This window comes from Taudactylus pleione, unplaced genomic scaffold (assembly GCF_031769625.1).
Source record: "Taudactylus pleione unplaced genomic scaffold, aTauple2 ptg000513l, whole genome shotgun sequence".
Taxonomy (NCBI): domain Eukaryota; kingdom Metazoa; phylum Chordata; class Amphibia; order Anura; family Myobatrachidae; genus Taudactylus; species Taudactylus pleione.
Genome location: NW_028284915.1, coordinates 4,713,185 through 4,734,590, shown reverse-complemented (window position 1 = coordinate 4,734,590; position 21,406 = coordinate 4,713,185). Strand labels below are relative to the sequence as shown.

Sequence of the window (21,406 nt, the reverse complement as noted above, 5' to 3'; positions counted from 1 at the left end):
AGTTGGTGGGCATATTCAGATTACTCTGCTGGCCGCAAACATAGGGCGCCCGTCGGCCAGGTGTGTGCCCAGCTTTAGTCAGTCAGTCAAGATGCTAATTAGCATAAATAATATAATGAAAACAGAACAAACCCTATATTTACTATTTATTCTTTTATCAGTGTTGCTCAGCAGAAAATACATTTTTCTAACTTGCAATATTATTGGTGAGCAGGATCACAATTTGTTTTAAAAGGAATTGGACTTGTTTTCAATATACAGTAATGCCAGCGTATAATAAATATCTGTTGATTAGTGTTCAGCCATTTTCTTACCTTTCTAAGAGGTTTGAGTTTTGTTTCCATTACGAAATCATACTTGCAGAGTTCACAGCAACGAGTGTCTGAGCTTTTAATCCACTGGTGTAGACAGGCTTGATGTACAAATCTCAGTGTCCCAGTGCAGCGACATGGTGTAATAAGGGGATTTTCATCATCTCCTTCACAATGGCAGATTCTGAAAAATACAGAAGACTTACATTATATTTTCAGTAGTAATGAGTCAACTGCTTAAATGAGAAGCATTTATTAGAACAGGGGCGGGCAATAAATGGCCCTGATTCAATATTCACATTTAAAGCGGGTGCAAAAAAGCATCTATTGCATTGCCTCACTATTATTCCCTTATTATCATCCAAGGGCCCTGAGCTGTCTCCCACATACAAAGCAACATTGCACAAGTTCAACATCTTATCAAAAGTTGTTCAATGTAACAATTACAATTGATAAATATTAGACCTATTCATTCTGCTAAACTGTATACGATTTCCTGGACATTTGCATCTGAGCACCTGATATAACTTTGTGTAATTTGAAACAGACGGGGACATCTTGCTAAAAGACACTTCCTGGAAGAGTAACAACGATACTCTATCTGTAATGGTGCTTTATCCTCATAATAACATAATGGTATGATGTCTTTGGAATTATTTAGCTGTTTTATCACAACAGACTTTTCCTATTATTTACCTTGTATTTAATTGTGAGTTTGTAATCTTATTTTTCTCTACTAAATGTCTTATTAACAGAAAAACAGTTTCACAAGTGATATGTTGCTGTGTTAAATCAGTGTGTTTCACTGTACATTAATCAAATAGTCTTGCTGTACTTAAGCACTATAGTCATGCTATATTTACGCAATGTAATCTCACTGTAGTCTTGCTCTACATAACCACTGTAGTCCAAGATGCTGAGCAGTAAAGTCTTGCTGTACCTAAGCAGTATAGTCTTGCTGTTCTTAAGCACTGTAGTCTTGCTATATTTATGCAGTATAGTCTTGCTGTACCTAAGTACAGTAGTCTCGCTGAACCTAAACAGTGGTCTTGCTGTAACTAAGCGGTGTAGTCTTGATCTACTTAAGCACTGCAATCTTGCTATATTTACGTAGTATAGTCTTGCTATATTTATGCAGTATAGTTTTGCCTTGTTTAGGTCTCGCTGTACCTAAACAAGGTAGTCTTGCAGTAGCTAAACAGTTTAGTCTTGCTCTACTTAAGCACTGTAGTCTTGCTATATTTACAAAGTATAGTTTTGCCATACCTAAGTAGTCTCGCTGTACCCAAAAAGTGTAATCTTGCAGTAAGTAAGCAGTGTAATCTTGCTGTAACTAAGCAGTGTAGTCTCGCTGTACCAGAAGAATGTAGTCTTATTGTAACTAAGCAGTGTAGTCACGCTGTATCCGGAACAGTGTAGTCACGCTCAGAGCCGTAACTAGACTTTTTGGTGCCCTGTGCCAGAGAGAGCATTGATGCCCCCTCCCCCCTTTTTAAAAAAAATAGGGACATAAGATAGTGCACCTAAAAAAGGACCATGGCCTTATGGGGAAGGACCAGGGAAGAGATAGGGGAAGTCAGGACAGGCTGGGGATAAAAGAAGAGGAAGCTGCAAATGAGAATGATAATAAACAGGAAATTTGACAGACCCAAACAGCTCCCACTGCCCTGCGGTGCCCTGTGCCTGGCACTAGTAGCACTACCCTAGTTATGGCCCTGGTCATACTGTAACTCAGCAGTGTAATCTTTCTGTACTGTAACTAAGCAGTGTAATCTTGCTGTACTGTAACTAAGCAGTGTAGTCTTGCTGTACCACAACAGTGTAGTCTTGCTGTACCTAAGCAGTCAAGCAATGTGTACTGCACTTTATTCATATGTATTTTATATTTATAAATGAATGTTTTGCATTGAGTTATATAGCTGGCAAGCCCATACAATTTATACTTCTGTATCCTATAAAAGTACTTATTTTTCTAAATAGGTTTCTTATAAACATTGCTATTTGGTTTTTAGTGTTGCTAGTTTTTTTAGTTATCAAGAATACAAGAAGAAAGGAAAGGTTTTGTCCTTTGGGTGGCGCACATAAATTATATTGTGATTAATAAAAACGTAACATTTATTAGATATGCTTTAAAAGTATCCTTTATCTTTTAGGACATGAGCCAGCGAAATAGAGAATAAAAATAGAGAAATAATCGTGAAAAAAACAAAAAATGTGTATTAAAATAAATTAACCCTGCTGTGTGTCTGTGTGATTATTACTGCGTAATATATGAGGAATGTGGGTTACGTAGATAATAAAAAATCACAAATTGTATTTCTCTGGTGAATCAGATAGGAATTGATAGTTTGCAGTATTATAATCTTAACAGATAAGGTGAGGTCTATTATATAGAGCACTATATATATATCCTGACTGCTCCAATCAATATGGATAATGAACTTTCCTCCTATGTATTATATTTGTAGTTTGAGGTCAGTTCACAGTTATTATTCCAGAATAATATGAAGTGATGTTATGTCTTGCTGCAGATTATATCCGTTTCCCTATTGCCACTATCTAGGTGCTTTAGAAAGGATAACTTGTTGCTCTTATTAACAGATAATGTTCATTTTAGAGAGTATTGTAAGGGAATTCATTCATATCTAAATCCCTTTTGAGCAAGATAATATCCACTGAAATAGATCGTGTCATCTCTGCAGAGTTTATTAGAGATTTTCACAATCTGCATGCATTTCCATAGATCACTATTGTCTGGATATTCAGAAGAGAAACATTCTGGCACTTGGCAGCTTGTCATTGGCTGGCGGCCCCGACCCCCGTGATTGGCTGGCGGCTGCAAGCCCCGTGATTGGCTGGCGGCCGCAAGCCCCGTGATTGGCTGGCTGCCAGTGTGTGCTGCTTACAATGCAGCCAGGACCGGATGGCTGCTTTGTCCCGGCTACATGCCAGCAGCCGATTGAGATGTGTCCCCTGGGGGGACACATCTCTACACATTGCCACCGCTGTTCCAGCACTGGGATGTCATACTGCATCCCAGCGCTGGTGCATTATCTTCTGCAGCTAACATGAAGTGGGGCCGGGAAGTGACGGTATGTCATACCGCCGTATACCGCCCCACTTCGACCACTGGTTTAATTCCTATTATAGAATCTGTCTAACTTGTCCTTGTAACTAGGACCATTCCCACATAGCTAATTGGATATAATCTCATCCTTGGTTAGGATTACACTAAATGTTTGATACAGACACACAGCGTGGGCTGTTATCTTTTCATGACAATAATATGGGGTTTCTCATAATTATTGCTGTAGGTGTGTTCAGATGTATACAGTATATTCCTTTGTATTTACGATTAGTTTTTTAGTTAAACATGTATAGGTGAATGCTCTATGGGACTGATGCAGAGTTGAAAGTAAGTTCATTTGCAGACTAATTCACGTGTTTTTGATCTGTGCATGTTCCAGAGTCAAGTGTATGCAAATACGGGCAATGTGGAGTTGAATTACCACTTGCTACTGAAGGTGCATACTCACATAGGCAATGACAGAAGTATAAATATTCCTCTTTGTCTCAAGTACATGGCTGGTGTAAGTGTGAACTGAAGATGATGACCAGTATCAAACCTAAGTATAGAGAGGTTGCTCTGCCCACAGAGATTGATAGAATTCTGCATACAGGTGAATATACAGTATGTATATAGTTCCATGCATGCAATGTGGGAGAACTTGTGGATGTCATGGATTCAACTCTGCATTAGTTACTATGGGCCTGGTTCTGAAGCGTTATAGGACACAAGGGAGCAAAGTTTTTCATATACGCATGTGTCTGAGTCACAGCGCACATGTGGCTGATCTAGTGTCCCTTGTACACTGTGAGCAAATATGAATGCAGCTATGGGTCGTATTCAATTCGGAGCGAAAAGCCAAGATCCGTGAAAAATATCGCTGATTGCGACTTTTCACCAGGCGGTAACATATCTCCATATTCAATTGCAAACACTTTTCGCATACACGAAACCGCAATGCAATGTAATAGGCGAAAAGGATTCGCCTCTGAATACGTGGAGAAAAAAAGTGCTAAATCGCTATTTTGGGGTGCAAAGGTGGGGAAACCACTCAGCACCCTTGGGACAGCCCCCCAAAGGATAACTGTGTAAAAAAAAAAAGTGAGGAACACCCCAAAAAAGCACTTTGAAAAAGGGGGTGGAAAAGTGGGGGTACAAACATAAAAAGTAGCGAAATAGACTTTTGGGGGGTCTGCAAGTATGGGTGAGGTGTTTTTTTGATTGCAGGTGTTTGCTGAAGGTGCGTTTATTACGTTTCTTATAACTTCACTTTAGCGACTTTTAAATATGCTAGCACCCATTTTCAAGTACCCCAATTTGACAGGACTACTTATTTTCTCTTAATGCTATTCTTCACCACTTGTGCAAAGACGCTAATTAGTGGCAATTGTGCGAACTTAAGTACCCCAAACAGTTTCATTAGGGCTAATCGGACACTACAACATTGATCCCCAATGTTTCCGCATCTTTTTCGGGGGTTCAGGCTGATTTCCCCGAGTCAGACACCACTTTTCGCCTGTTCTGACTTCATATGTCTCTGTTTTTGTGTATTTTGGAACTGAATAGGGTGAATTGCGGGTAGGCGCACGATAAGTTTCTGCGGCTAAAATATGCGATGTAGGCGAAAACTCCGACAGGCGAAACTTTATTGTGTATGCAAAACTAATTGAATACAGGCCTATGATGCAAAGCTTAGGAGAAATTGTATAATGCTACACATGTTTGACCATATGATGCAAAAATGCTACAATAGGTGAATAAGGACACATCTGTAGGTTTGGGATTAACTCAACCAATTATAGAGACCGGAAATACTGCAGAGTCATACACTATTTACGACCTACCTCCACCAAACAGGGGCATCACTATTTGCCCCACTTGGTACTGTACTTTACTGATTGTTATGTATCCACAGCTTTGTAAAGAGGTGTGTTTGTCAATTTAGTATAAAAGTATAACACAAAAGTGCATGTTAAACAGAATTTAATCTGAGAATCCTGTTATCTAGGGCAACAACTAGAAAAGTTCTACTCATTTTTTAATCAAGCTAATAAAGATTTGTATTAAATGCAGTGTATACTATGAAAGCACATATTGATTGCATTCAAAATTTCAAACCCAATAATAAGGCATAAAGGGTTGGGTACGGGATCCTGGTGGACGGGATGCCGGTGGTCAGAGTCCTGACGGTCATAATCTTGACACATGTACGTAAGTATACTAACACAGTTAACAGTAACCTCTAAACCTCCCCCTAACCCTCCCCCTGCAGCCTAAGCCTAACCCTCCTCTACCGCAGCCTAACCATAACCCTCCCCTGCAGCCTAACCCTCCTCTCCTGCAACCTAACCCTAACCCTCCCCCGCAGCCTAACCCTAACCCCCCTCCCCCCCACATTCTTACCCTAGTCCTTCCCCTAGTGCCTAAAAATAAACTTAAACTACACCTAACCCTAATGCTTACCATCGGGATGCTGGCAGTCGGGATTCCGGCACCGGTAATCTGAGCGACGGCATTGCAACCGTTGGGATGGCGACTACATCCCGGCATAAACAACTTTTGAAGTATGGAAGTGATAATATTGTTATTTGTTGCCACCATCTTTCTCTACAAATGCTGAGACATGCAGCTCCTGCGCCTCCGTGTGTATTATAGTCATACTAAATTATACTTTGACCTTTACTGCAACATAATTTATTACTTGCTTTCAGCAAAAACAGTGTTTTCCTACTTTGGTGGCAGTTAAAATTATACCCTGAAAGTGTCTAATTCTCCCTAATCTACTAATGTCAAAATATTTGGTTTCAATATATATCAATGCATTCTTATCTTTGAGAGCCTGACGTAAGTTATAATTACTTTTCCAGAATATTATCTTTGTGTTTCTCTACTTTTTTCTCTTTTCTACAACACTTTTATATACATTGTATTTACAGTAAGTTTTAAATACTGGATGTATTTGTAAAAGTCATAATAAATGGAGAATCATTTAATGTACTGTGTGCCCATTATGTGTCTGTCAACTGTGACAGAAGTTTCTTCTGTACATTTAAAGTAGGAAAAAAAAATATTAAGTTGTTGACTAAACTACTACAGCACAACTGACCTGCAATCTTCTACATCATCACTCCACTCATCATTGTGAACAGGTGAAGCCGTACTGTCATAGGGACCAGCAGGGACTGGTGCCAAGGTCTCTGCACCAGCACCTTCCTCCCTTATTTTTGTCTTGACAACCTTATCTTTTCTAGAGAGACAGTGACACTTCTCAGTATCCACGCAGCAAGACTTTACTTTTCTCTTTGCTCTTCTGTTGGGATATCGTTTTGTTTCAGTAGATGATCCAGATGAGGAGGTGCTAGACTCTTTGACCTTTGACATTTTTCTTCTTCTATGGTAGGAAGAAGAGTTGGCAAAACTGCTGAAAGGCTGCTGATGACCTTTTTGCACATAAGATGTAGGAACCATTTCCATAACATTGCACTCTGAGGATCCATCATAATTGTGGTGTGGTATATCCCTTACTCTACCTTTTTTAATTGTTTTCACTTTTGCATGTTTTTTAAGTCTCAAGGCCCATTGTTTCTCATCTGATGAGGAGTCTGGATCAATCACCTCTACATTCTTTGTTCCATCATTAGGTTTTATGTTACTTTGCTTTAACATTTGGGCACAGGTGACACAACTTGCTCTTTTTCGTCTAAGCTTTCTCTTGACTTGTTTTTTACCAGTATCAATAGTAGGAGGTGCAATGGGTATGACAGGTGTAGTATGGACACAGTCATCTTCTGAAACATCAAGCAAGGCAGTTCTAAAAAAAAAAATCCATGGACAAAAGAGAAAGATGGAAAAGAAAAGTAATGAATGGAGGATGAAAAAACAATAGAAAAGGTAAAAACAACAATAAATAATGAAATGATAAATAAAAAAAAAACTGGAAAAGTGTAATCTTACAGTATAATTTAGGATCACCATGTAGTTCCTTTTTTTATACCAAACTCTACATACCTACATATATCCTGAGTTGATGGACACACTGATGTTTGTGAGTGGCTCCTTGGAGCAGTGCCTGTTGGACTGCTTGCCTAAAAAGAAATATGAAATATTATAGCACTAATCAAATATTTAATATTTCATGTTCAGCTGTTTAAAACATTTATGCATTCTTTACCACAGTGATTCTCAATAACTGTTATTCAACAATGAATACACTGTGCTCAGATAGATGATATGGCAAATATGCACTGTTAGGATATAGATAATACAATATAAGCACTTCTCTAGCATATGCAGTTACAATCATTTTAGATCATTTGTAATAGTGTTCAAGCAGTGGTGGATTAAGAGAGGAGGTGACCCATGAGCAGCCTCCATACACCCCGCTCCCATTCCACCACCCCACCCATTTCGCCAGTGGATGTGCCGTGAAGACTTTGGTACTGTGCTAGAGTCTACTGCTCTTTGGCTGATTTCCGAGAACTTGGAGCCCACCGCATTTTCCTGGTGATTTTTGTGGCACAATTAGACAGGTAATTCTCATCATTATACTGCAGATACTCCCATGTGTACAATGTTACATATTGTAGCATCGGATAATATTTTTACACTACACTAGGTACTAGTTTCTTGAAGACATTTCTTTGTCCTTTTTGATACACGAGGAGCAGAGCAGAGTGAAATATAGAGGGGGCATTGTCCATGGTGCTGCTTCATTTATTCTAATAATTGTTTAACACCTTAGCCACTGAGGCTTTTATCACCCCTGTACTGATCCTATTTTGGTACTTTTTAGGCCGGTCACATTCCATTCCAATATCAATATCCTATTTGATTATGCAGTACCTGCACAAATTGTTCCTTGTTTATTTTCTCTTTTAGTAGACTTTGAATTTTCAAAAATTGCAATAATTTTTTTTTCAAGCAAAATTGTTATACAGTGAACTAAAACTGTGTATTTTCCCTTAAATACCACCAATAATACTCTGTGATTCTAGCTTTGGGAATAATCCACCTTCACAAAACAGCAAAAAAGCAGAATTATACAAATATGTTTGTATAATAAAATTGACACTATCAAATGATGGGACTCTCCTCTTTCAAGTGAGATGATGTAGAATGATAATTTCTGGGTGATTGCACATGATCAAAGGCTTACTGTCAAAGGTGCATGCGTGTTGTACATCCACACGTGTGCACAGTGTTTCAACCAGGAAGGGACTCAGGGCCCGATTCAGCAAGGATCGTAGTTGCTAATTTGCACGCTATCGGCCGATTGTTGTGTTCTGCGCATGCATATGCATCGCAGTGCGCATGTGCAAACCGGCCACTGCGATTGAGACTGCAATCGCAGTGACTGCGCAGACCCATCAAAGAATGATTGACAGGAAGTGCTGTTTGTGGGTGGTTACGAGGGGTGGTCAGCGAAACCCAGGCGTGCCTGTGCGTTTCACCATAAATTATCCACTGCGATGCCGTACGCAGCTTGCGAGGAAGTTAGCAATTTCTGAGTAAGGTCAGAGCTTGTGCAAGTGTGCGTGCGGCTGCGATGTTACTCGATTGTACTGATGTTTTCAGTCTTGCTAAACATTATGGATATGTGTAAGGTAAAGTTGCTGTCCCTGTGTAGTGCTGCGATGGCATAGCGATCGCAATTGATTAGTATGCTATCGCAGTTAAACTGCATGCGTAATCGCTATTGCATTCACAGTTGCGATCCGTAATAATCGGGCCCTGAGTCTGGAAAGCTTTGTTGAAGCCAGAAAGGCTTTGCTGGATCTTTGTTTCCAGTAACAGGGACTTTATCACCAATGCCATCTGTAGATGGCATAATGATCTCTTCATAAATAGCAGTTAAGATTACTGCTGTTTGCTAAATATGCAGTGGTGGTTATAACCCCTTTTAGCTTCTGAAACTACTGCTAGAAGGGATATGACTCATTGGTAAATGAAGCCCTTTTATGGCATGTTTTTATAGCCTTTTTATGGCATGTTTTATCATTTGTTTCAGTGTTTATGATTACTCTTTTTCTGCAACTATGTTGACAGAGTTGGCCCAATGTCAATATAAAGGAATCATTCAGGCATGGTGACCTAGGCAAGTGTTCTTCTATCCTCCTGCCCCTTCAGCAGGCCCTGGATGTTCGTGCATGCTGGCTGTTGAGGTTCTACAAGATTCAGCATGGACTGGCAACTGTGGGTTTGCTGGCACTGGTAGTACTACCAGCACAAGCATTCCCTGCTGCTGCCAGGGAAAAACTGACCTTTTCCAAAAGACCCACTGGGGGTGAGGATGATGGGTCAACTCAGTGCACCAAATCGGATCGCTCCCAGCACCCCCCAGTGGCGCATGGGTCCTTCTGCACATGCGCAGAAGGACGCCAGAGGGGCTTCTGGGTCATACACCTGGAAATCCCTCATTCGCAAAGGATAGCTCTTACTGAGAGAGCTGTAATTTGTGAATTTCTTCAAGCATACAGGTGTAACTAACGCTGGCATGCATGCATAGGGTGGTGGTATGCATTGCATTCCGAATGCGATGTGTCTTGCACCCGCCCCTTCTACCAATCTTCAACCACATGTTGCTGAAATCCAAAAATGTCCAGATTTTTTTTCGGTCACAGACAGCATCTCCTGCATACCCCGTTAATTTTTTTTAGAAATTCTGCACCACTATATTTATTGTGTAGGCAAAATATGGGACGTGTTCAAATTCACCCAGTTGTAATGCTCTCACAATATTACTTGCATTATCAGAAATCACAAATCCTGAGGAGAGTCCTAGCGAGGTAAGCCATCTTGCTATGACATCCCTGAGTTTTTCTAAGAGGTTGAAACCGGTATGCCTCTTAATGAAGCCGGTGATACGGAGAGTAGCCTACCTGTGAATAAGCTCTTGTTATGTATGTTAGATGCTGCTGCTGCTAAAGGCGACACCCCCAGTGGGCTGCCACAGTCATGTAATCTTTAGTTTGACCAGTACTACTTGCCAACTGTGGTTAAGTGGATAGTGGGTACAATGGCCTTTTCTAGGTCAAGAACTACTTTTTTTTTAACGTCCCGGTACTGGCGAGGAATTGCAGCTCTGGTAAAATGGAATTGAGATAGAATTTGTTAGCAGGGACACAGAACCTCAATTAACTATCTAAAACCAGATGTGTTGATGGCAGATATTGATTGCACATCTAATGCTATCATAGCCGTCATGGCTTTGGTGATCTGCTGTGCAACTGGATGACAGCTTTAATACTTGTTTCCTCTTGCAAAGGATTGTTTCACAGTTAATTGTTGTTTGAAACCTTTAGTCTTCTTGGTCCTCTTTTGGGATGAAGATTCACCCCAGCAGCAGCCATAGAACACATGGATTTTTCTGGGGAATCCTGGATAGGAGAGGGTTCAGTTAAATTTCACAAATTGGATGCATGAGGATTACTTCCGATCATTAATGAGGAGATTGTTGATGAAGGTGTTGGTAGTGGAAATTGCTTGTGCTGGGATGTATCCATGCTGCTGCTAAGTGATGTTGGACTGTTTGGTATTATTTTACAGGATTTTTGAGACTTTCCCAAATAATTTGCATGAACTCACTGCAAATGATGCAACAGGGAGGAGATGGTTAACATCCCTACCTACTTACTTTAGCTTCACAAATGGTACAGATGGCTTGACAAATGTTGTCAGGGTTTGGGTAAAAATAATTTCACATGCCAGAGGTGGCATGTTTGGTCTTATACCCAGGCATGACAATGGTCTTCTTCTTATCACGGGCAAGAACTGCTGCCACTAGTGGTTGATTTCCTTTTAAACAAACATCATCCTCATCATCAACATCCTCATTAGTGTCAGATGCACAAATATCTCCCTCATCCTGTTGCACTTCCCCAGTCGCTTTCTCAATTTCTAAGTCACCATCTTTACTTTTACTGCTGCTCATCCCCACATTTGCAGAGTGTGTGGAAATGGAGGAAGGAGGCTTCTCTAGTAGTACAGTGTCAGAAATGTCAGACTCACACATAGCACTCGTGAACACAGTGTTGAATGTGAGGTTTTCAGAAGATGCCTGACTGTGTGTGGCCTCGACTTCCACAATAGGCATTCTAGTACATGAAACATCAGTAGCAGTACCACCGCTCGCAAAAGAAGACCATGGCCTAAGCCTTTCTTTGCCACTGCATGTGGTGTGCAGAATGTTGGGAATTTGCTCCTGCTCTTCTCTTGACTGATCCATATCAACTCACAGTGCTCCTAGTAATGGATGGCACCTTAATAATGTTATATTTTTGAACACACAATTTTTATAAAAAAAATTTAACAGTGCCTGAACACACAACACAGTGCCTCACAGCACTCCTAGTAATGGTGGCACACTAATTACATAATATTTTTTTAACACACAACAGTTTTATTTTACATTTTTCCAACAGTATATAAACACAGAACACAGTACCTCACAGAGCTGGCGTTTTTTTTATTGCACAGTGACCCTTTAAGTTAAACACAGTGCTCCTATTGGTGTTTTTTTAAATGACAACTGTGCCCCTTCAAGTTAAACACAGTGTTCCTAATAGCAATTTTTTTTAAATAAAGTGCCCCTGTAGATTTTAACACATTTCTCAAGTCCACTTCTAATGGCGTTTTTTAGTGCCTCACAATGCTGCAGTCCACAGTGCCTCTACATATAGTGCCCCTTTAACACAGTGCTCCTAAACTTTTTTTCTGTAAAAAAAAGTGCCCCGTAAGCTTTAACAGTGTTCCAGTCCACGCCTCCTAATGGCGTTTTTTAGTGCCTCACAGTACTGCAGTCCAGCCCACACCCTCTCCCTCCAGTCTCCTGTTGGAATGGAGCCTGTGCATGAGACTTTAATTGCAATTCAAAACACGTGCGATCCAACGCTGGGAAGATGGCATTTTGCCTTGTTTTGGGATCCGAGTTTGCCAGGAAGGCCCGAGACAGGGATTGATTGATCTCGGAACTCCTAAGTTGGGTGTGTTCAGTTTCCACAGAAACCAAATCGCATATTTCTAATATTGAGGCTTGTGTATTTCAGCACTTTGTGCCTAGTAAGAAAGAAAAAACTTGCCAGATTGTTCACACTACATCCATTCTGAGATATCTGTTTGGGCAGAACATAATAAAGAGCCCCAATAAACATATTTATTTATTTGTCGCCAGTGGTGGCTCCTTCATATGCAGGAAACCTGGTTTCAAGGGACTATGGGCCTGATTCAGAGCCGGACGCAATTAGCACTCGCTCGTCCAGAAAATAGGGGTGGCTATTCAAATCAACCGTTTACTCTTTGCGGTCTGTTCACGCCTCTATGTCTGAACGAGCGAACAAAACATGCGGACGTTTACTTGAAAAATACGCCCCCTGGCCGCTCGCATCATACGTCATGTCCGCTATTTATTAGATTAATCGAGTACATCGAACTGCGTATGAACTGCTCGCTATTCTTGTGGTTGGTTTTTGCTACCACTATATTGCAAGCAGTTCTGACTATAAAACAACCAGGTGACGTGGTCAATGACGCTGCTGTATTAATTATGCACACCCATAAAACGCCCATTTTGACCTTTAAGCACGCCTGCGTTCTGATCTCCACTCCCCGTTTTCAAGCACCTTCCCGTTACCACCCACATACGCCTCCTCATGTCATTCAAAATAGCAGGCATTCGCTATATAGCGAACAAATGATTTTTGTCCGCACTGACTGGTTCGCGCATGCATATTAAAAACCATACGCATGCGCAGATGGGCGAACATCGCTCGGAACGAGCGTACTGCTGCTTACGAGCGGCTCTGAATCAGGCCCTATATCAGCTGCAGCCCTACCAGCTACGTAGTGGCATACTCAATAAAGAAGTGGCTTCCCAATGGAAGCGCTTTCTGCTAATGGCAGTCTGGACCAGGGGAGCCAAGAGGGGGAGGGAGTGGATAGCAGAGATGCCAAGAGGTGGAGAGTGGGAACTAATTACCCAGGCCTGGGCTTGTTGGAGGGTCCAAGGGGCCCTGGTTTACTGCCTTTCCCCCCTCCCTCTTACCTGTCAGACTATCCTTCCATCAGTAGAGATGTATCCTAACATACTGCAGGCAGATACCGAACCCATATCGGAAACCTAGTAATTCTAAGTATATGAAGCTAGTTGAAATGGTGAGTTTAAACCATTACAACTAAGCAGGTCTAGGTACTCTAATATGTGGCTGCTTGTATAATGTGTGGCTGCATAGCTGCAATGGTACACATTGACAAATACATCTAAAGTCTTATAGTTAGAATTAGTGATCAGTAGCAAATATCCCCATGTGTCTGACTGTGGTGTTTGAGGTTGGGTGTTCAAGTGCCCCCCTCCCCACATGTCATGCTGAGCATTGTGTGTTTTAAATACAGGGGGGATTTAACTAAAACTTATTGACAAGGTGCACACACAATCACACTATTATTAATAACACACAAGTTATTTAATGAAATGGTATAGGAGGTTTTCCTTTCTTGGAATGTTAATTAGCTGATTGAAACAACTAGAAATATTGTTTAACAACAGAAATCATTGGCGTTCCCGAACCAATGTTTAGGACTAAACAATGGGCCTGATTCATTCCCGGACGCTAAGCCGCGATCGCTCACTGCCAAAAGGGGCCGGGTATGCAAATTCCGCAACCGCACTGTGTGGCATAAGGACACCTCTATGTCTTAGAGAGCGATGGCAGTGAGCGAATGCAAGTGTATAAAGACATCCACTTTCCTTTTTTAACACACGTCATTTCCAGGAAGTGTATGATTAATCGGTAACATCGAGAGCCATTGGAGCTGCACGCAGCGCTTGAGGTAGACCCTACCCCGCCGCAAGCACTGCGATCAGTGCTGACTGAAATACAACCAGGTGACATGTACAATGACGCTTCCATGCTAATTATGTACGCCCTTTAAATGCCATTTTGATGCCTAAACAAGCCTGTATTCGCACCACCACTCCCCCGTTCACAAGCACCTTCCCCTGTTACCACCCACAAACGGCACTATCTGTTACTCAAGGTAGTGCTCAGTCTTGTGCTACGAGCGCACGATTCCTGATCGCAGTGACTTGCTCGTGTACACGCACTGCGATGCATACCCATGAGCACAATGCGAGCCATCAGCAGCTACAAGTGAACGCTTCCGGGTCTGAATCAGGCCCAATGTTTATGACTAATGTTTTATTTCAATGTTCCAACCGTTTTTGCATGTGTCTGGGGTGTGGGCTTGGCTAATATTTCACAATTATTTTAATGACCTTGATCATATCTGATTTTCAGTGTGCACACTACTAAATTATCATTCCTATCTGAACAATTATAGATCATTCCATCTCACAGAAAATCGGAGATCATTTATCAAATGTTTTCAGGAAATGTCAAGCAGGCCTTCCTACATGCATAGATTTTATTCTATGCATGCATAGAATGCATATGTGTGCACCTCATGCAGAAAGTACAGCAGCCATGGTGGTGGAGGGCTGAGTGCTGGACTGGGATTGCACAGGGTATTACATATTCTCATTGTAAACTGTTTTTAGCCAAAAACACAGTTTTCTCTATCTATACTACGGCTCAGTTACAGTAGGTGGATGTACAGCTCCTCCAACATGACCCATTCCACCAGGTACAAAATGCACTGTTCATGGACTTCCCACCTAATGTATGATTGCAGCCACCTGTGGTGAAAAACTTTTCTTATCAATTACCTACAGTAGTTCAATACAGGTGATGGCAAGGCTGTTTCCTATAAACCCATGGTGATATAATGGCAGGGTGGTCTCTTGGTGCATTGCATGTGCATACCCTGTGGTGTAGAGAAGGTGTGTATGTGCATAACCCCTGATATAGCGAAGTGGATATGCATACCCCTTATTACAGATAAGGGTAGCATGTGAATACCCATGTGCATATCTCCTAGTATAGGGAAGAGGCACCATGCAATATCCAGCATCAGCTAGTGCAGCCGGGATGTCATCATGCCCAAATGCCACCATCCATTCCTCCCTCCCTTGTGTTTGTCTCACCTACTGTGGCTACAGTGACAGGTCTTCGCTTTAAATGCTCCTCTCCTTCAGAGCCAGATACAGCTGAGCAGAACCAGGTGCCTCTTATGACCAGACAGCCAGGGACGGCAGGGCAGAGTTACATCCCAGCCAATAAGAAACTGCCTGATTCTAAGTAGCTATTGCTGTCACACATGACAGCTGACAGGGACACCCATGGCTTCAACCAGCCACGGATTCAGACAGCAAGCCAATAATAATCAGGCTGATTCGTATTGGCTCCTGCTGGCTGCTACTGGAGGTCCATGGCGATCTACCGGTCCAGTGTCCGTGGCCACCCCTGCCTTATACTGTTTCAAGGACCATCTTTGTTTTATTATGGTGTTTTTTATATTGATCATTCACTTTACCTATGATCATATTTTTATCATCAATTCTCATATATTCTAGTGAGATTGCTTAGATTTTTTTCAATCTTTTACTGTATGTGTACCAGCCAGTGGGATGGCATTGTACTTTGTCTGAACCAGCTTATTTCATTTGGGACTGAATTGAGAGTATAGTCTTGTTTTATACTTGTGTGAATGGTATATTGAAATCATGTTCGTATTTACATCAACTCACAGAAAAGAAAAATTATTTTACAATATAGATTTTATTGCAATACGGCCTTTGTGTGTAGAGTAGTTTTATATAAATACTATCTGTGCCTACCTGTAATTGCCAAGTGATTATTAATTTTATTCAATGATGCCAAGTGATTATTAATTTTATTTAATGACACTGAATCAATGATTAAAGTATTATGTTGATAGGGACTCTCCAGCCTGGTTGTCAGTGAGCTCAGTCTGTCTACCTACTTAGAGCTGTGCAGGCAGTGTGGTGGCCACCCCTTCCCTCTCCTTCAGTCCTCTCCTGCACTGGGGTCCTCTGGAGCCAGTCAGTCACATGCCCTGTCCTCCCAGATTACACAAGGAGCTGCTGCTGGAAGAAGCCCAGTAAGTTATATCTGTAATGGCTTCCGGATGAGGAGAAAGGATTGGTGGTGTGTGTTGTATAGCCTATGAGACTCTGAGGATCTCAATGAACATTTAAGTGAAAACGAGATCAAAATCAGTTCAGTAGTTCTCGAGTTTAGATAGATAGATAGATAGATAGATAGATAGATATCATTATCAAAATAAAATTCTCTGTGTGGTCTTAGGGACTGATTCAGACCTGTTCGCTATCTGCGTATGCTCGCTGGATGTGTATGCAAATTTGTCAAAGTGACGCCACGGGAAGTGAATGCTCGCCAAGGCATAAGCGCGCCCACCATGTCTTAGCAAGCGGCCACTTTGTGTAAGCCTATGCCCAATCTCACAGGCAGAGCCGCCCACCAGCACACGTCATCTCCAGGAAGTGTATTAAAACATTGGTACATCGAGCACCATCGGTTGCTAACGCAGTGCTTGCGGTTGCTTTACCCTACCGCAAGCATTGCGAGGAAATCAGTGTAAAAAAAGGCAAGTGACACGTACTATGACGCTGCCTGTTAATTATGCGCGCCTCTAAAACGGTGTTGAAACACTCAGGCTCACCTGCATTCGCATCTCCAACCCCCCGTTAGTGTCCTGCCCCTATTACCACCCACAAACGGCTCTCCTGTCACTCATTACCCTGGGCTGCCTTTGCTGGGCAAGCGAGAGGGCTGCGATCGCAGTGTGTAGTTCGCGTAAGCGCAGAACGAAGCATGCGCATGCAAGTACGCAGAACATCGGGCCGCTTGCGAACGCACAGTGCGAGTGAGCGGCTCTGAATCAGGCCCTTAGTCTTTATAAAATTACAGGTTTTGTTGCCTAGAAACACCTAACGTTAACAGAAGTAGCAAGTGTACAACTTAGACATATGGCAATTTTAGGGATTGGGAGGCTCAGTCTGTAGAACAAGGTGTTAAAGGGAGGTGGTTTGTGCTCTATTATTATTATTATTTTGTTAATTTCACTTTATTTGAAAAGGTGCCATAGGCTTCCCTATATCACATCTCATTTTCTTCTCATATGATCATCTTTTCTGTGTACTTTCTGTATATAATAATATAATAAAGTATAAATATATTCTGTATATAATAATGTAATAAAGGACTTTCACATAGCCATACGTGATATACTGTATGTATCATTTATGTCATTAATATTGTAAGAACTGTTGCCACCATGACTAGAAGGAAGGAGATCAGGAAATATACAGTATTACTGAGGCTTGCTTAGCCCACTAAAAATGGGTAAGGGAAGGTATGTTTTAAAGTATTCTGAGTAGAACTAGGGTGTGTTTGCAAGCACATGCAGACTTGACATAGCACAAAGGTAAGAGGATAATTACATGCCTGCATCTGTGATGGAGTAGAGTACATGGAGTATCAATCGAGTTTAATTAATCCTGCTGCCTCCATTATTCTCTGTGTTCACATGTGCATGATGAAATTACACATATGCCGATATAGGCTTGTTTGCACCAAAATCTGCATAATGAGGCGTGTGCGCACATATCCTGTTGGAATGACCTATGTAACATAATCCAACACCATTGTAAAAATGTCACAATAACATCATCATGGGAGATATAAACGAGAGGGGCAGGAGCACACTATAGGTATATTCAAAATGTGCCCGGATGATAAAAAAAAACTGTCCCATTGAAAGTATAGGACAGATGCTGATTTCTAGTCTTACCTATCAACTTGTATAGTACAGAATAGTACAGAACCTTCTACTTTTTTTAAATCCATGAACTATTTTTAGTTTCCGCTTTGCCCAAATCCTCAAACAACCCCAGTGTTAGATACCCTGGGATTGTTTCCACTACAGCAGAGAGGCAAAAAACATAGTGCCCCCCTGCTACAGTGAAAACCAGCCCCAGGTTGCTTGTGCAGAGTTGGTGCATCTAGGTGGGGGCAAAAACCAACATTCACCTTTCTCAGAGGGCAGAGTAATTTAAAAGGTTGGTTTCCCTGGAGTAGTAGCAACCTAGAAATTGTAGTATAATGAACAAGAGTCACAAGGTGTCAGCTTGGTAAAATGCTTGTGGTTGGCTGATGATTGACCGTTTCACTACTCTCATGTGTAATGTGCAGATGGAACATTTTTTATAGTTTTTTTCCGCTTTCTTTTTTTGCCCATAGCAACCAATCAGATTCTACTTAACATTTAACTATCACATAGCTAGAATCATGGCAACATCTCCACTTCTAAAAACCCAAACTTTAGTAAATATACCCCTAAATATATAAATTCTGTGAGAGATGTGAAACCTCATGAACTACTGTACGAAACCCACTCCCATCCTGAAAATACATCACCTTAAACATAAAATGCTGTCTCTTTCCAGAACACATACTGGGAAAGTAATACAAGGAATATGAAATCAACTTTTCCTGACAAAATGTCATCAGGGATGGGAGCAGCAATCCGGGCCACCTGCAGGGAAAAAGGGCAACACAATGGTACACTCGCACTGATGTTGGAGGGGACAGCTCACAGGAGGTGTTTCGGGGGTACAGAGGGAGAGACGGCCATGGGTGCAGGCTGCAGGCGTGCGGGGCAGTGCACAGGTACAGCAGCGGGGGTGCGGAGCAGTGGCAGCAGCAGGGCAGAGCACAGGGGCAGCAGTGGGGGACAGAGGGGCTGATGGTTCCAGCCCTGAACTGCTTCTTAAGGCCCCTACACACGGAACGATGTGCTCACGATGCGATGTCGTGAATGATTTCCCTTGAACACTCCCCAGCACTCCGAAACACAATATGGTGCTTAAACAGCCCATTTTAACATAATAATTATCATGCAAGTTCTAAAGATAGATGACTGCATGTACGGATAAGTGAGATCCGTGAAACAGACATTTGTGTAAAATATCTGTGAGGTCCGTGATACAGACATTTGTGTAAAATAAATTATTCAGAGATGCACGCATGGATCAGTGCATTCCGGGCCTAATTCAGACACACTGGCCCAACATTGACCCGCTTGCGAGCGCTCAGCGCTCGCGAGCGGGTCAATGTTGGGCCAGTCCGCATGCGCACGATGGAGGCGGCTCCATTGTGCGCATGCGCGAGACCCGGATAGCGACGGGCAAGCCGTCGCTCCGGGTCTCGCTACCAAGGGGGCGTGCTGTCGATGGTGAGTGACAGCACGCCCCCTTTGGTGGGCGTGCCGGGGGCGTGGCTGCCCAGATGAAGGCATTCCCATGGGAACGCCTACCGTCTGGGGCCTGCCCCACTGACATCACATGTGACTCCAGGGCTTGCGGCAACGAGACCCTACCACAAGGGTCTCGTCGCAAGCCCGATGGTCGCGATGGTCTTGACCATCACTACCATCTTCCTGACCACTCGCTATAGCTGTGGTTGGTCACCCACAGCTATACGAGCAGCCAGGAGGCCGCTCTAACAATGAAGAAGGACGGCTCTGATTCAGAGCGAGCGTAAATTTTTTTTTAAAAATGTTGTGTCCCCCCCCCTCCTCCCTAAAGCACAACAAGCCCCGGGCTTTGCACAGCCGGTCCTGATTTTGAAAATACAGGGGACAACCAACATAGGGGTCCCCTGTATTTGCAACAACCAGCACCAGGCTTTTCATAGCCAGTCCTGGTTGCCAAAACACCATTGACAAAAGATATAGGGGTCCCAGTATTAACACAACCAGCACTGGGCTGAGCTGAGCCAGTCCTAGTTTTGGAAATACAGGGGACAAAAAGTGTAGGGGTCACCTTTATTAACCATAACCAGCACCGGACCCTTTCTAGCGGTGGGGTAATGCCACAGCCAGGGGAATCTTTTCACCAAGTCCCTCAGCCAAAGCATTACCCATAACCGCTAGTAAGCCCAGACTGGGGATCCCTGGGGAGGTAAGGACCCCCCAATAAAGGGGTCCCTCTCTCCAGGGCACCCCAGGCCTAGGCTGATAGCCCGGGGCTATCCCCACCACCCCTGGCCGGTGGGTGCCGGTTTGATTATGTAGTGTGGTGCATTAGATAATAGTAAAAATATTGTCTTTAGCTGTGGAACTACAGGTCCCAGCAAGCCTCCCCAGCATGCTGGTACTTGGAGAACCACAAGTACCAGCATGTGGGGCATTATAGGCCCACTGGTACCTGTAGTTCCACTGCAAAAGAAATATAAAAAAAGACATTACACACACCGTGAAAGTACTACAGTAGGTGAGTATCCCTGCATGCATCAAAACACAGATGCCCACACGGATTAGTACAATCCGTGCGGCAAGCACCTGTGATAAAAGACACAGATGCATGGATGGATAAGTGAGATCTGTCCGTGCAGCTGTGTTAAAAAATAATAATAAAAGTATTGAAAAAAAATGGTGTAACTCCCCTCCCCCACAGCTCAGGAGTAATGCTTTGGCTGGGGGACCCAGGTGAAAGGGCTCCCTTTGGGCGGGAGGCACACATTTTTGCTTTTTTTTTTACATAGGTTTTCATTTTTTTTAAACACAGAAGCACAGACGGATCTCACTGATCCATCCATGCTTCTGTGTTTGTTTGTTTATTTATACACAGATGCAGGCATCACGGGTCTTCCTGATCCGAGCCTGCATCTGTCCGCTGCTACCTCCTCCAGGTCCTTCAGCCCTCACCACCCCCACCGCCACCTATAATGCCTTCTACCTTCCCCGGGTCCTGGGCGTAGCTAACGACCGCTACACCCCCTCTCCCGGGTCCCGGCCGCAGCTAACGCCCGCTTCCTTCCCCCGAGTCCCACCGCTGCTACCACCCACACTGGCTAGCCATATTGGTGCACCCAAGTGAAGCCACTGTGAGTACACCTGCTGAAGGCACCTACTGAGGCTGCGCAACAAGTTGAAGCTTTCCATCTGTATAATGGCGCATTTGTGAATAAATAGTTTAAAAACTGTAACTTTCTAATTTATCTGAACCCCAAAAGCACCTACCCTGGAACAATAGCTACCTAATAAAACAAACCCCAAGTCTAAATTCGCCCTGTACCCATTTTATGCCTTC

At 42.7% G+C, this 21,406-nt stretch overlaps 1 protein-coding gene across 1 annotated transcript in view; it reads right to left on the bottom strand.

The window, feature by feature from the left end:
- Nucleotides 1-21,406, bottom strand: part of MARCHF1 (membrane associated ring-CH-type finger 1) — a 314,931-nt gene that overhangs the window by 166,380 nt on the left and 127,145 nt on the right. Inside the window, exons 4-6 of the mRNA XM_088450275.1 lie at nt 7,387-7,463; nt 6,485-7,189; nt 315-495 (exon numbers count right to left, since the gene is read on the bottom strand). Of these exons, the coding sequence (XP_088306401.1) occupies nt 315-495; nt 6,485-7,189; nt 7,387-7,463 (963 nt within the window). The remainder of the gene's footprint in view (nt 1-314; nt 496-6,484; nt 7,190-7,386; nt 7,464-21,406) is intronic.